The 13085-nt window shown below is 40.1% G+C and overlaps 2 protein-coding genes and 1 non-coding gene across 3 annotated transcripts in view; 2 read left to right on the top strand and 1 right to left on the bottom strand.

The window, feature by feature from the left end:
• LOC106935958 (importin subunit alpha-1) overlaps nucleotides 1–2193 on the bottom strand; it is a 12466-nt gene extending 10273 nt beyond the window's left edge. Inside the window, exons 1-3 of the mRNA XM_015016705.1 lie at nucleotides 1775–2193; nucleotides 1535–1675; nucleotides 303–391 (exon numbers count right to left, since the gene is read on the bottom strand). Coding sequence (XP_014872191.1) covers nucleotides 303–391; nucleotides 1535–1675; nucleotides 1775–1840 — 296 coding nt within the window. The 5' untranslated portion in view covers nucleotides 1841–2193. The remainder of the gene's footprint in view (nucleotides 1–302; nucleotides 392–1534; nucleotides 1676–1774) is intronic.
• Nucleotides 2194–3003: 810 nt separating this feature from the next.
• Nucleotides 3004–3076, top strand: trnar-ccg (transfer RNA arginine (anticodon CCG)). Its single transcript has one exon. It is a non-coding gene; the product is annotated as a tRNA-Arg (tRNA).
• An 837-nt stretch (nucleotides 3077–3913) lies between these two features.
• LOC106935956 (uncharacterized) lies at nucleotides 3914–12430 on the top strand. The gene is made up of 5 exons (XM_015016703.1): nucleotides 3914–4437; nucleotides 7233–7895; nucleotides 8285–8371; nucleotides 9895–10086; nucleotides 10316–12430. The coding sequence occupies exons 1-5, from the start codon at nucleotides 4365–4367 to the stop codon at nucleotides 10501–10503; spliced, it is 1203 nt and encodes a 400-aa protein (XP_014872189.1). The 5' UTR covers nucleotides 3914–4364; the 3' UTR covers nucleotides 10504–12430.
• Nucleotides 12431–13085: the final 655 nt, after the last annotated feature.

The following is a 13085-nucleotide window of genomic DNA, read 5'->3' as shown; positions in this document are numbered from 1 at the left end:
AACAATATTATCGTTTATCGCAATAATTTTTTTAGACAATTAATCGCTCAGCAAAATTTGTTATCGTGACGGGCCTACAAATAACAATGGGAAGAAAAACTAAAAATTTTAAATAAGTGTGAAAATAAAATGAAAATGTTTTTTTCTTTCTCAAATACATGTAAAAAAAAATTAAGTATTAGATTGGTTTACAAATATAGAAATCCCTATGCTATATTTACACAAAAAAATTATTATTTTAGAAAGCGTTTTTAGTATTTGCACAAAAAAAAAAAAAGAAAAACATGAAAAAATGATTTTACCTGACAGCCTGTGTAGCCAGAAGTTGATGCTCTGTATTCACACTGCTTACTCCTCCGACTATGTCCTCCAAAGACCAATCCTGAGTCGGCTTTGGAAACAGAAACCAAAAGGGATTAGCGTCCACGGGAGAGAAGTTAAAAATAACATTCTACTGGTAGCCAGATTTGAGAGGAACTGCACTGGACTTCTCTTAAAAACAGCTTTGGAAGCTGAGCTGCGATATGAACAACAACAATCAAACAGCTGTCATTTGCATGTTGATACTAAAGTTTGCACCGAGATTAAAAATGAACTTCCATCAAGTTGTGCAGAAAAGTCACATCCTTGTTTGGATTTGCTAGTCTCTCTGAGTTCAGAGATGCTGGCATGTACATTGTTACAGAACAGTGAAAGCAGTACCAAATGTTTTTGTTTCAATTGGCTGTGTTGTGCATAAAAAGAAGAAGAAAAAAACAACAACAACCAAATGAGCATGGGCATAACTTTTTGGACAACTTTGAACTTTACGTGAACAAACGTCATTCTATTCAGAGGAATCCAGCTGCGTCAGAATGCATTCTGTCACATCTGACTTTGCTTTCTGAAAGGTATGAAAGGTGCAAACATCACCTCAGGTACCCCATTTACTTCATGTTAGGACCAGAATATTTAGTGGAAGAACAATCTACATGGATGTACTTTTCAGAAGATTTTTTTGTGTCTTTTTTAAGACGTCTCAACCAATTTTTAAAAAAAAAGATATTTCTTGGTCTTCACTTGCTAGATATTGAAGGAGATTGCCAATTTGTGTGAATTTAAATCAACTAAGCAATAAATTTATGTTTTTTTTTAAATCTTTCTGTACACCTTACTGGGGAGCTGAAACATGAACATAACTTTAAAGACTTTCGCTCACAGCTTTTTAAAGACATCAGAAATGATTAAAACAAACCAATGTCTTCATCTTAGTTTGACAAATTAGTTTGCCTGTCTTAAAAAGGCAAAAGACAATATACTTAGTTACCTCCCTACATACTAAATAGTATTCTGCATTCAAGAAAAAGCAAGCAAAAAAAAAAATACTAGGTATACGGTCATTTTTGTTGGTATATCAGTAATACAAGAAAAATTTAAATACATTTTAAATTAAATTATTTTTTTTTTAACTAGAGTTCACTTTAGTGCAAGTTTTTGCGTAAAGGTAAGTATCGCCACAAAGCGCGGGAGGCCGGTGAACCAGACGGTGACTCACCTGGACGTTGAGGGCTTTCAGGTGCAGCGGGGAGATCGGATCCTCCGCGGAGCTTTGCGCATTTCTCCTCTTCAATATTTGAACGTCTCTCTTCGCTTTCCGGAGCTCAACGTTGAATTCTGACCTCCTGCGCCTCAATTCCTGAAAAATTAGAGAGAGAGAAAAAAAGTTCATAGCCAACATGACAGCAAAAACTTTAGCTGTTAACTTTGTAATAATGCTGTTATAGGCAGAACTTACGTTCACGTCTTTCCCTTTGTTTTTGAACTGGAAGAGCCGAGCCCCGTTGTCCGTGTCAGCTGACATTCCTGCTGGCCGTTGAGCAACACAAGCCGACTCTGCTAATGTTACGCAAAACTAACGACTAACTGAAACGGTCGTGTTAACCGTTTTTTTTTTTTTTTTAATCAACCCGTCAACCGATTATTTCAGGTTAGCTCGCTAGCAGACGGTAAGCTAGTTAACGGTGCGTGTCTCTTTAAGTCAAGTAAACGTATTTGACTCCATGTGTTCCCACTGTACACAGAAACGACTTGAAGAAAAAATGTAAACTCAAATACTAAGCAAAGTAACAGAAAACAGATAAAATTCTGGAAATTCGCTTAGTAACTCGACATGTGCAAAGTGCTTACCTTGAAGGGGGGGGGGGGCAAACACTTCTGAAATGACGTCAATATATACCCCCCTGGTGTTCTAAAATATGATTGGTCAGATTTGCAAAACGCTCCGCCCTGTTACCCGGGGTTTCAGGGAGAACGAAGTTAGTATCCGATTCATAGTTTGTTGTTGTTTTTTTTAGCTATGACGTTTAAAGAAATATTTCACCTTATTTAATAGATTTGCTTTACTTTAGATGTTTTACTAAACGCATCTCATATATAAAGCAGTTTCTAATTCAACATGACCCTTATTTAATTTGAGACAATTTCAAATAAGGAAGAGTTGTTTGGCTTTACACTGCAACGTTTGACAATGGTCAGGCTCGAACAGAAATATTTTATACTGATGTTAAACTCTATAAAATACAGTTTGTGATTTGTCAAATCTTTATGCAATTTGTAAAAACTCTAAAAATTAAGGTTTATTAAAGAGATCCATGTAAAATAAAAATTACAGTATAGAAACGTCAAACATTGACAGATTTTGTCTTACTGCACAAAGATTTCATTATCTATAAACTACACTTTATAGAATATGATTAGAAGTTAATCTAGTGGAGTGAATAGCCCTTTAGACAAGACCCAAATCAGAAGCTTCGTTCCAGATGCTAACTTCAGCGGTGTGGTGCATTAACAGGCGTTTATAAATGAAATAGTTTGCTGCGTAGTAACATTTTGAGGACAATGCCTCTTATTATCGGAGGTGACCGCCACCGGGCAAAACGTACAAACAAAAAAAAGACATAAAACACGCCATGAAACTGACATGGCAAAGATACAAAATGATGTTTCCAAAACTTTCCACGTAATGACCCAGTGGCCTAATGGATAAGGCATCAGCCTCCGGAGCTGGGGATTGTGGGTTCGAGTCCCATCTGGGTCGCATTTAGTTACCTTTTAGTTGTTACAGTATGAAATGCCATGCTTATAAAGAGATAAACCAACGATGATTTCTGTAACGCATTTGTCCTGTTGCTGCACCATACGGATCAGCATCATTTCGAAACTACATTTTAATGACAATGTAAGAAATACTAACCGTAGCATTTGTTCATGTCAGAATTTTATTGCTGAATTTTTTTTTTTAGTTTTTGAAATGAAAGAAAGATAGCCAAAATGTAATTCGTAACATTTTATTACATATGGGTGATTCTATAATTCAACTTACATTTAGTATTTCAAGAGATAAAGAGGTAAAAACTGTGAATTTGCCTTAAATTTTGAAATTATTTTACTGAAAACATGTTAAACTTCGATAAATCTGTAATTGTCAAACCTTTGCTTCACATTTTTCTTACTTTCTTTTCTTTCTAAACGTTTTTTAGTAGACCGAAAAATCAACCCTGTTATTAACAACAAAGACAGTGTGTGGGGAACAAGCAGTAGGTTCTAACAGGCTAAATTATTTTTATTTCATCATACAAAGTATTCTAATACAAATACTTTTTTTTTCTTAAAAATACAAAAACATATTAATGAATCACAGAATTGCGTGTATTGGACCAAAGATGTTTTTTTTATTGAAACTCACTGAATACCAATATTTTTTAGAAACAAAATTGCCTATAATTTATAAGAAGTAACCCAACATTTATTTTCATTTTAGCTATTTACTTAATGAATATAAACATATATGTCCTTAGAGCAAAGAATTGACAGAACCAGAACATTTTATTATATTTTCATTATTCCATTTAGTATTAGAAAACTGTAATAACTATCCAAATTACAAATTGCTGATATTCTTTTCTTCAACACTAGAGGGCAGTGAATACTCATCTTTTTTAAATAATCATCTTCAAGCGCGTTAAATTGTGAATTGTATGCTAAAGAGTCTCCTAATGAATGTAAAGGTTAAAAGTTTTATGTATATAAAAATTAAGAAGCCAAGTATGGAGTATTTAATCTGACACCAGATAACAAAGAAAGCTTATTTTTAATAAAATATTTGTGTGCATAGTTCTTTCACACAGTGGGCTCTGTTGGTGTATTTTAAATTATGCACAAATGGTGGGAGTGTCGTGTGAAAGTGTTTGTGTCCCTGTTTTGGGTCAGCCCACACCCTCCCTTTTTACCTCATCCCATCCGCTCCCTGAGCGCTCCTATAAAAATCCCAGGAATCCCAACTTGAGAACAAACAGTGCAGTGAGTCCAAAACTGACCCATCCAAGATGACAGGGATTACTCTGGTTCTTTTGTTTCTGGCGTTTCCTCTTTATGACACAGAGGAACAAGTTGTCAAAGGTGAGCTGATTTATGTTTTTTTGTTTTGTTTGTTTTCTACTGACTCGTGGTGTCCATTTTATAGCTTTAGTTATAACCAATACTAGTCACTGCATGGCATTATTTGTGTCTGTAATTGGGTAAGGTTTATTTAAATACCGTATGCCATATCAGTAAGTTTATTTTTTTATGTATAAGATATTTAATACAGAAAAAGCCTGACTTCAAACTATTATTTTAATAATTGTTTGTAAAAAAAAAAAAAGAAAAAAAAGAAAACTACAAACGGTGATCCTGTGAAATATGAGGTTTTTGTTAACATTTTGTTATATTGCTATTATTTCACCATCGTTTATACAGGTAAATCCTATTGGCACATGGCGTCTCATTATCAAACCTGCCTTAAGATGCCAGAGATATTGCTAAAACAGATACAATAGTCAATATAGTGCATACAACTAATTAAAAAAAAAATAAAATAAAACAAGCAGACCATAGTATGAATAGCATTGCTAATAAATAACAAATCGCTTTTTCCAGTGCTTTTAAAATTTGTTTGAAATCCTCACGGTCAATTAAGCTGCACTGCTTCTGATTCAGTTGTTGTTTATTCGAAGTAGACCTGTATATCTTTTCTACTAAATGAACACTAAATACTTTATGATAAAAGCCTGTGAGTGAAAGCTCTGGATGCTCTGTTTAAGTGGCATAGAAAGTTTACTGCCACTGATAGTAAATCCGGTATCGATTTCTAAATTAAATAAACTGTTACAGCAACATGCATGTGGAAAACTAATGTACATGTACACATTATCACGGTGGGTGAGATCCTGTGAGGAACCTCAGTGCCCAACATCTAGAAAAAGCTTGAATAGTCAAAAAATTTTTAAGTTAGCAGTATTCACTTAAACAATGACACCATGGTCAGTGTGAGGCACATATGTGGCTCCAATTAGTTTTAGTTTATTTTAAATAAAATATTGTAAGTGGACGTGGAAGGATGTATTCTGGGCTCTTCTTATCTCTTTTGCTCCAGTAGCAAGTTAACGGTTCGTAACTGAAGTTAACTCCTTCAACTTTTACCTTGTGGAGACAGTAACTTTCTATTGTAAAACACATAATGACTCAATATGTTTAGGAACACAAAGTGTAAATACTCCAAAGAGTGACTTATGCCATACATTGAGAGGACCCTACAGAAATTTCCCCAGAATTCCCTAGTCCCTAGTCGAACATCTAGTGCACTGCCTAAGTTTGGCACTTAGGCAGGATGTTGTCCTGAGAGACTTCAGACATTGATTCAGGACCATCAATGAAGCTACGTGGCTCTGTAGGTGTAATGTGACAAAGGTATCTACGTCAATGAGGGAGCAATGCCATACAAACTGACTGGTTCAAATCTAGGCATGCCGCATTGAGGCGATCAACAGAAAACCTCTCCTGCCTGTTTGATTGTAGATCCATGTCCACAATCAAATACGTGTCGTCAGCCATTCCAAAGACGTCCAAGATGCACATTTTGGCACAGAATCAAAATCCAGTGCACTGAGGACGATAGGAATGTAAAGGTACTCTTCGGATAGCAGAGTAGAGATGTTGAATGACATGGGGACTGGTGAGAAAACTTTAGCTTTATCAAAGAAAGTTGCCTGCTATGCAACAGGTGATCATCAGAATATCATGACAGGAAGCAAAGTCCCTGCAGCGGTTGGCCATAAACCAGACATTGATTCTAGTGACAATAACTGTAGGTCTTCCATAGCTGAAGTTTGCAGTCCAAGCATTAGATATGGAAGCTTGTTGAGTCAACTATCGTCCTTCAGACTAGCTGTCTTAATTGGTATGTGAACAATACATTTTGGCATACCATCACAGTTGAAACACAGTTCACTTCTGAATTGTGGAACGCCATCACCGAGAATCTAGTGGTTAGGTTTCATAGGCCATTGCTTATCAACCTCAGGCTAATGGACTGTGAGAGATTTCTCAGTTCCATTAAGGCACACACACACCACCTCTGCTGTCAATGTTGATGACATTGGGATGTCTCCAAGCCACTTGGTTTGTCATGCAATGCATCATATTTGACTCCATGCAATTTGGACTCTGCCTCTAAATTAGCCTTGCCTTCAACATGTAAAATGTCCACAGTGAACTTTGAAGTACAGGAGAATTGTCTCCAATGTAATTTCTTTTGCCAGGGAGGAGTTGGCAACTAAAGAAAGCTAGCAGTTCCCAGGTGTTGTCCACTCATTACTAACAGACTGCTTCCATGTCATACTCAGAACCGTCAGAGTAGATTGAAATGGGAGCATTGGCTAACCGGATGAGTCAGTAGTGCTAAGTTAACTAAAGCAGCCATGGTATCCACCAAAGTCCTGTCTCATTCTTCAGACAGATGACCCAATAGGGTCACAGGATGTTTTGGATATTTGCTTTTTCTTCAGTTCTAATATTCTGAGGTGAAACAAATGATAAGTCTTCTTGCAGAAGAGCAAACACAAGCCCAACACTGTTTGCAGGTCAACACACAACTGTGTCATCAACATATAGAATGATAGATGAAGAAAGGCATCAGTAATATTCTGACACACATTATTATTAGACATTGCAAGAAGTGTTGTTCCTAATACAAATCCCAGAGGGATACCTTTTGTGACATTTAGGAAACAGGAAGCAAGGCCAAGACAAACAAAGGCCCACAATGAGTGGGATCACTCTTTTAGCAAAGGGAAAACTGTTTTCCAGATATCAGTCATAGTATCAGTTTGAATTGTGTCATTTTGAAGCTGAAGTGCTGTTTGTTTTTTTTCCAGAGCTGTACACCCTTATAGACAAGGGTCCACAGGATCCTTCACCAAGCAACCAAACCAGGCTGGTGGTCAAAGAGCCCACCCTGCCCATCAATGAGCTCTTGGAGAAAAGCAGCAAGTCTAGTGAGTCCAAGCTAAACTTCCACCCAATGCCATCTGCTGTGTGGCCAAAGCACAGCAACCTGGCCCCGGTCCTCCGTCACCCCGGCCCCAACAACAAGAGCAAAAAGGGGCACAAGAGTGACCGTTTAACAGAGCACAACAGTGAGAAAAACAGGGGGGAAGTTGCTGGTTTGCTTCCCAAAACCCAGCTGACAGGAGCCACGAGCTCTGGCTCCAATCGCACAACACAGAAAGTCAGTCAGGACACCCAGACCCACATCAGCCCTCCTCAGCAGGGTGAGCCGGAGGAACAGCCCAACCCCAAACCCAAGACCCCAGCTCAGACACAAACACCCATCCAGCCGCATCAGACAGCGTCTTCACCTCGCAGAGACTCCCCCAACCGACGGCAGGACCCAGAGGAGAACCGACCTGGGAGGTCCGGCCTCTACCAGTCTGGAATCAGCTCCGCGGCCTGGAACAACAGCCGCCCACCGGTGTTTTTCACCCAGCGTGCGGCTGGGTCCTCCAGCCTGCTCTACCAGTTTGACGTCCTGAGGCGAGGTAGGAAATCTGACCTGTGTGTGCTCCACATATCTTCTAACAGGGTCCCTGAACTAAATCTCCCACATGGGAATATCTTCATCAAAACAATTCCACTCTTAGAGCATTTATGGTTGAATATTCCGATACATATTGGAAGTTTCCGGCTATAAACATAAGAAAAAAACAGACAAATGAGACGTTTTAGAGGCAACATTTTTAAATGACAAAACACAGTAAGAGTTGGAAGTTCAAAGTCAAAGACTCTTCCTCTCTTAAAAAGTCCACTGCGTTAGTGAGTAAATATGCATTAATAGTTACAGCAGTCATGAGTCTTCCCTGCTATCTTGAGAAAGCAGCACAGACTCTTCTCAAACTTTTCTCTCAAGCTGCCTTTTTCTTCTCCACAGAGTCCGACTACACACACGACGCCTTCTGCATGAGCGAGTGCAGGAAGGAGAAGGATGAGAGGGAATATTACTGCTACAGCGAGTTTGGTATGTTTTACAAAGACACATAGAAGAAATGTAACCATATTTAGAATGCGTTTTTTTATTTCCTTGATGTTTCTCAGCAATTTAAAACAGTTTTAAATGTTGTACCACACTTGTTTTGTTTGTTTGCTTTGCGTGAATTACGTTCAACCCATGTACATAGATGTGCAAAGACGTATTCATCCTCACACGTTTCTTCTGATTTTGTGTTTTTGTCAAGCTTCGTTGTTTCAGATCATCAAAGCAATTTTAAAATCAAAGATAACCTGAGTAAATACACAAAGTTGAGTTTTTCAAGTGACAGCTTAATTTAGTAATCGGAAAAAAAAAAACAACTGTTTGGTTCTATGGGAAAAAGTAATTTCCCCCAGAAGTCTTAACAGCAATCAAACATTTCCGAGTGAACAAGTCACAAGGTTCTTACCCCGATGTGCAGGAAACGGGGTCGACTTTTCTCGCAGAATTGTTTTTATTCAGTCGTATTTACACATGAAAGGGCCCCTTTAAGATTGTTTCACAGCATTTCGATCTGATATAAGACTACACTTTGAATGGGCCACTCCTAAGTCTTAGTTTTTCTGAGCCCTTGAGAGTTGGACCTGCTGATGTGCAGTAGGGTATTAAACAGCAGACTACCGTCCTGCTGGCTAACCCAAGAGGGTTGGAGTGTATCGAGGTCCTGGAGCACACTACCATTTCCATGATGGCATAATGTTCTTTTTCATTATGCTGTTACTTTTACACCAGATGCCTTAGCAATCACATGTGTTTTTGTTTTGTTTTGTTTGGAGGGGGCATGTGAGACAGACTTTTGGGTTACTTTTTGTTAGCAGCGGTTTTCACATTGGAACTCTTCAATGGAAGCCATTTTTGCTCAATCTGAATCTTTTATTGTTGAATTATGAACTCTGGTCCTGACTAAAGGAAGTGCAGCCTGCAGTGCTTTTCTTGTTATTTTATTTTTTTACCTCATGGAAGAATCTCAGACAATCTCTTGGATAAGTTTTGGTTGGTCAACCATGGTACTTGATTCTGACAGGCAGTTTTTCTTAAAACGATTTACTGTGGTGTGAGTTGTAAAATTAAACTCGACATTCCAGAGATCATTTTCACATAGCGCCTTGTTGCTTTGGATAGTTTCTTTTTTTTAATTTTTTTTTACAATTAATAAATAAAACAGGATTTCAGACTGCTTTTCGTGGTTTCAAATGAAAAGACGAAGAGGGGTAACTAAAGATTATTTTCTAGAAGGAACACTACTTAAATCCTAAATTCAGTGTATCGAAATAAATAAAACTTGAAAATCAAAGAATTTTTTTTTCTTTTGCCAGATCTGGTTTGTTTCGCCTTGACTCATGTCATTACAGTAATCTAAACTAACCAGCTTCACAGACGTTAAAAATGTGAGGTTTCCTCTTGGTGTATGACTCCTTTTCCAATCATGATTCAATGCATCTTACACTATCCTGGACACCAAAATGCCGTTTTCAAATCGTCTAACCAACCGTCTTTCATCTGCTGAACAGCTGTCAATGGGATTGTCCACGACATCGATGTTTTGAAGAAAGGAGTCAGACTGATCACGTTGATGGTGAGCGCTGACGGCTTCTACAAGATGAGTCGTCTCTATGTGACCCCAGACAGCTTCTTCTTCAAGGTTCGCCTCCTGGTCTTGGACACCTTCAAGTGCAGTAAGCCCTGCCCTGATATCAAGCTTGGTGAGTTCAAAAAATTTGCTTCTGAGCTGAGCGGGAAAAAAATGTGTCTCACATTTGTATTCGATGCGGAACACAGAATTGTTTTTTTGTTTAGTTGTTTTTTTTTTGTTTGTTTTTTTTTGCTGTGATTATGGATTTTGGTGTGTGTTTCTACTAGATCTTGGCCATTCTTCATTGAAAACATGGGATGTAGATCTCAACTCAACCTGCCATCTGCTTTGTCCCACAGGGGCCAGATACATTGTAATGGGTCAGATCTACCACCGGAGGCGCCACCTTCCCAGTGACCTCCTGACCCTGCTGGCTGGCAAACTAAAGCCTGGGGATGGCCTCCTGCGCAGCAGCAACTACGTCAAAAGGTTCAACAAACGGAGACACCAGAAAGCTCTGGAGGCCGTCCGCTCCAGGTGTAGGTGAACCACTGACGAGAATATCGCCCCCTGCTGCAGGGGAAGAGACTTCGCAGCCGATCTTACCCAACCCTATGGCACTGTGCAAGAGGGGAGGATGTGCAGCGGATGTGGATGTGCTCTCATATGGACCGCTACCATGTATCATCATATCGGCTTTATCTATGAAGTTCCCAAAGAACTGAACTGAACTGGGGCCTCTTTGATGCAAGCGGGACGCAGTGAAGTACTTTCTGAGGTGTATGCAGACACATTATAGGCACCCACTGGGGGGGTTTCAATGCACAAACAGAAAATACCGACTAGAAATAATTATTCTGCCATTGTTTTGGCGCCCAATCTAGCGTGGCGCCCGCATTTTAATACACACCCACTTTTTTTCTCCAATGGATACAAGCAACTTTGACTAACTGGACTCCTCCTCTTGCTGGTTTGGGACTCAAGCATTCCTCTCTCACGCTGTCTCCTGAGCTCAACTCGAATTAAACTCTTCAACGTTCATAGCTGGTAAATGAAGTACCAGACCTGAACAAGTATCACTTTTCTGAGGAGACACGAAGCTGCTCCAAAGTGTGGGACAAATGGCTTGTTTGTTGAATCTGCTTCCAAATTTGGCACTGGGAAAAGATTCCGTCTGTTTTCCACAATAATTAACACAGCATGTGATGTTGGGACGGTTTAATAATGCTTCAATTTCCTAGACATTAAATCCAGATAGCAAGGTTTAAAAATTGTTGTAAATTTTCGGAATATCATTTTTTCTGTCGTTATTACTCTTTTCATAACAGTTGCCATGACTTCAAAGAATTGTACTGCGACTTTAAAAAACGGGTCAGTAGATGGCTGGATGGGAGGAAGCTGCGGTCAAATAAGAGGCAACAAATCATAGCGGAGAGTGAAGAGGAGTATTCAGATGGCGGGAAATGAGGAACGTCAGCTGGCTCTGAGAGAGGTTCTGCTTTCTTTAACTTTAATTATATGTCCACAATGATAAATAGGCTCAACATCAAAAAGGTGGAGGTGGTGGGTTCCAAACACAGCGACGAGGAGGAGTCGTGGGTCTCGCTGGGACCATGCCATGAATCTAATCGCAGGAATCCGATCCTCCACACACCTGGGCGCTCAAAGAAGCGCCTTCATTGCGGCTTATTTTCCGAGATGCTGAATCTGCTCGGGAGGCCGATGCTCAGAGGGGGGATATTTGAGAAATGTAGAGGGAGCAGCACGGTGAGAGCGGGTGTAAAATGTATAACCAAGAGAGCCTGAGCAGCGTCGGGTTTGTCGAATTGGCTTGTGATGCAATTTCACTTAAACTCTTGCTCTGTCTTTCTAAACTTAGCCTGAATGAAAACCATGTGCTTTCTAGGTGAGAAACATGGCGACGGCGCCGGAGGAAAGCGCGCGACTCATACAGAGGCTGTGGTCTTCGACTCGGCCGTCACAGGTTCGAGTCCCGGCCCTCACCCACAATCCGCTTTCCTGTCTGACTGCTGTCAAATAAAGGCCACTAGAACTGGGGGGAACAACTTTTAAATATATATATTATTATTCGCATGATTACGTGAAACTTTGTTATTCCCAGAAGAAGCGCCGTCCCTCTGAACAGGTCGCAGAAATTAAAGTTTAACAGCCAAATTCTGCTGCGTTTACCCTCTCCTCCTCCTCCTCCTCCTCCTCTCGTTCCTCGCCCCCCGCACGTCCGTCATCTCTGGTCAGTTCCCAGGCTCCACGCAGCCTCTATCAGCGATCAGTGCTGGAGGGAACAGGCGCATGTGGTGGGCAGGAAACGGGAGCCTGATCCACACTGTGGCCACTATCGCAGCGGGAGGACATTCCTCATCACGGAGCATGTGAAGGAGGGGTGTGGGGCGGGTAGGTGGGAATATCTGGTAGATGCTTCCTGTGTGAAGACTGCGCAAAAAAAAAAAAAAAAAGAATAACTGTGGGCTTGTGGTCATCTGTGGTGCTCCCGGCGTCCATGAGAGCCTCTGGATCCATTTAGTGGTTTGAGTGGAGGAGATAAAGAGGTGGAGGTCAGGGAGAGGAGAGGGAGCAATGGGAGTCGGTGATGGCTGGATGTGTCATTTAGGATAACTTCATCACAGGAATGGTTGTAAACAGGTCGTGACCTCATCGTCCCCGGGGGCCCACTTCTCCGTTTGCACCACGGATGACTTAAGAAGAGGTTGAATCAGACACACACACACGCACACACAAACAGGCCTCGGACCTTCTGGTACAGTGGCCGACAAAAGTACTCACACCGCTTGAATCTTTCCCCCATTTTGTCATGTTACAACTTTATTTAACTTTATTGAGCTTTTTGTTGTCCAGGATTTTATGTAATATACCAGTATAGAATTGTGAAGTTGTGGGAATATGATATGGTTTTTGCTAACTTTTTACTAATAAAAGTCTGAAAAGATCTTTCATTTAACGTGTCTTACTATGAAACTCCTAACTTAGTAAATTAGTATGGTATTATCCGGAAACTAGCAGCTCACATTTCCTTGAATATACCCTCCACACTCTGATACATGGCAGTGGCAGCATGGTCCTGTGGGGATAACATCCTTCAGCTGGGGCAAG

Source organism: Poecilia latipinna, unplaced genomic scaffold (genome assembly GCF_001443285.1).
Source record: "Poecilia latipinna isolate Pla-1442-1.1 unplaced genomic scaffold, P_latipinna-1.0 Scaffold2049, whole genome shotgun sequence".
Lineage (NCBI taxonomy): Eukaryota > Metazoa > Chordata > Actinopteri > Cyprinodontiformes > Poeciliidae > Poecilia > Poecilia latipinna.
Note: the sequence above shows the minus strand (reverse complement) of the source record. Positions and strands in the feature narration are given on the sequence as shown.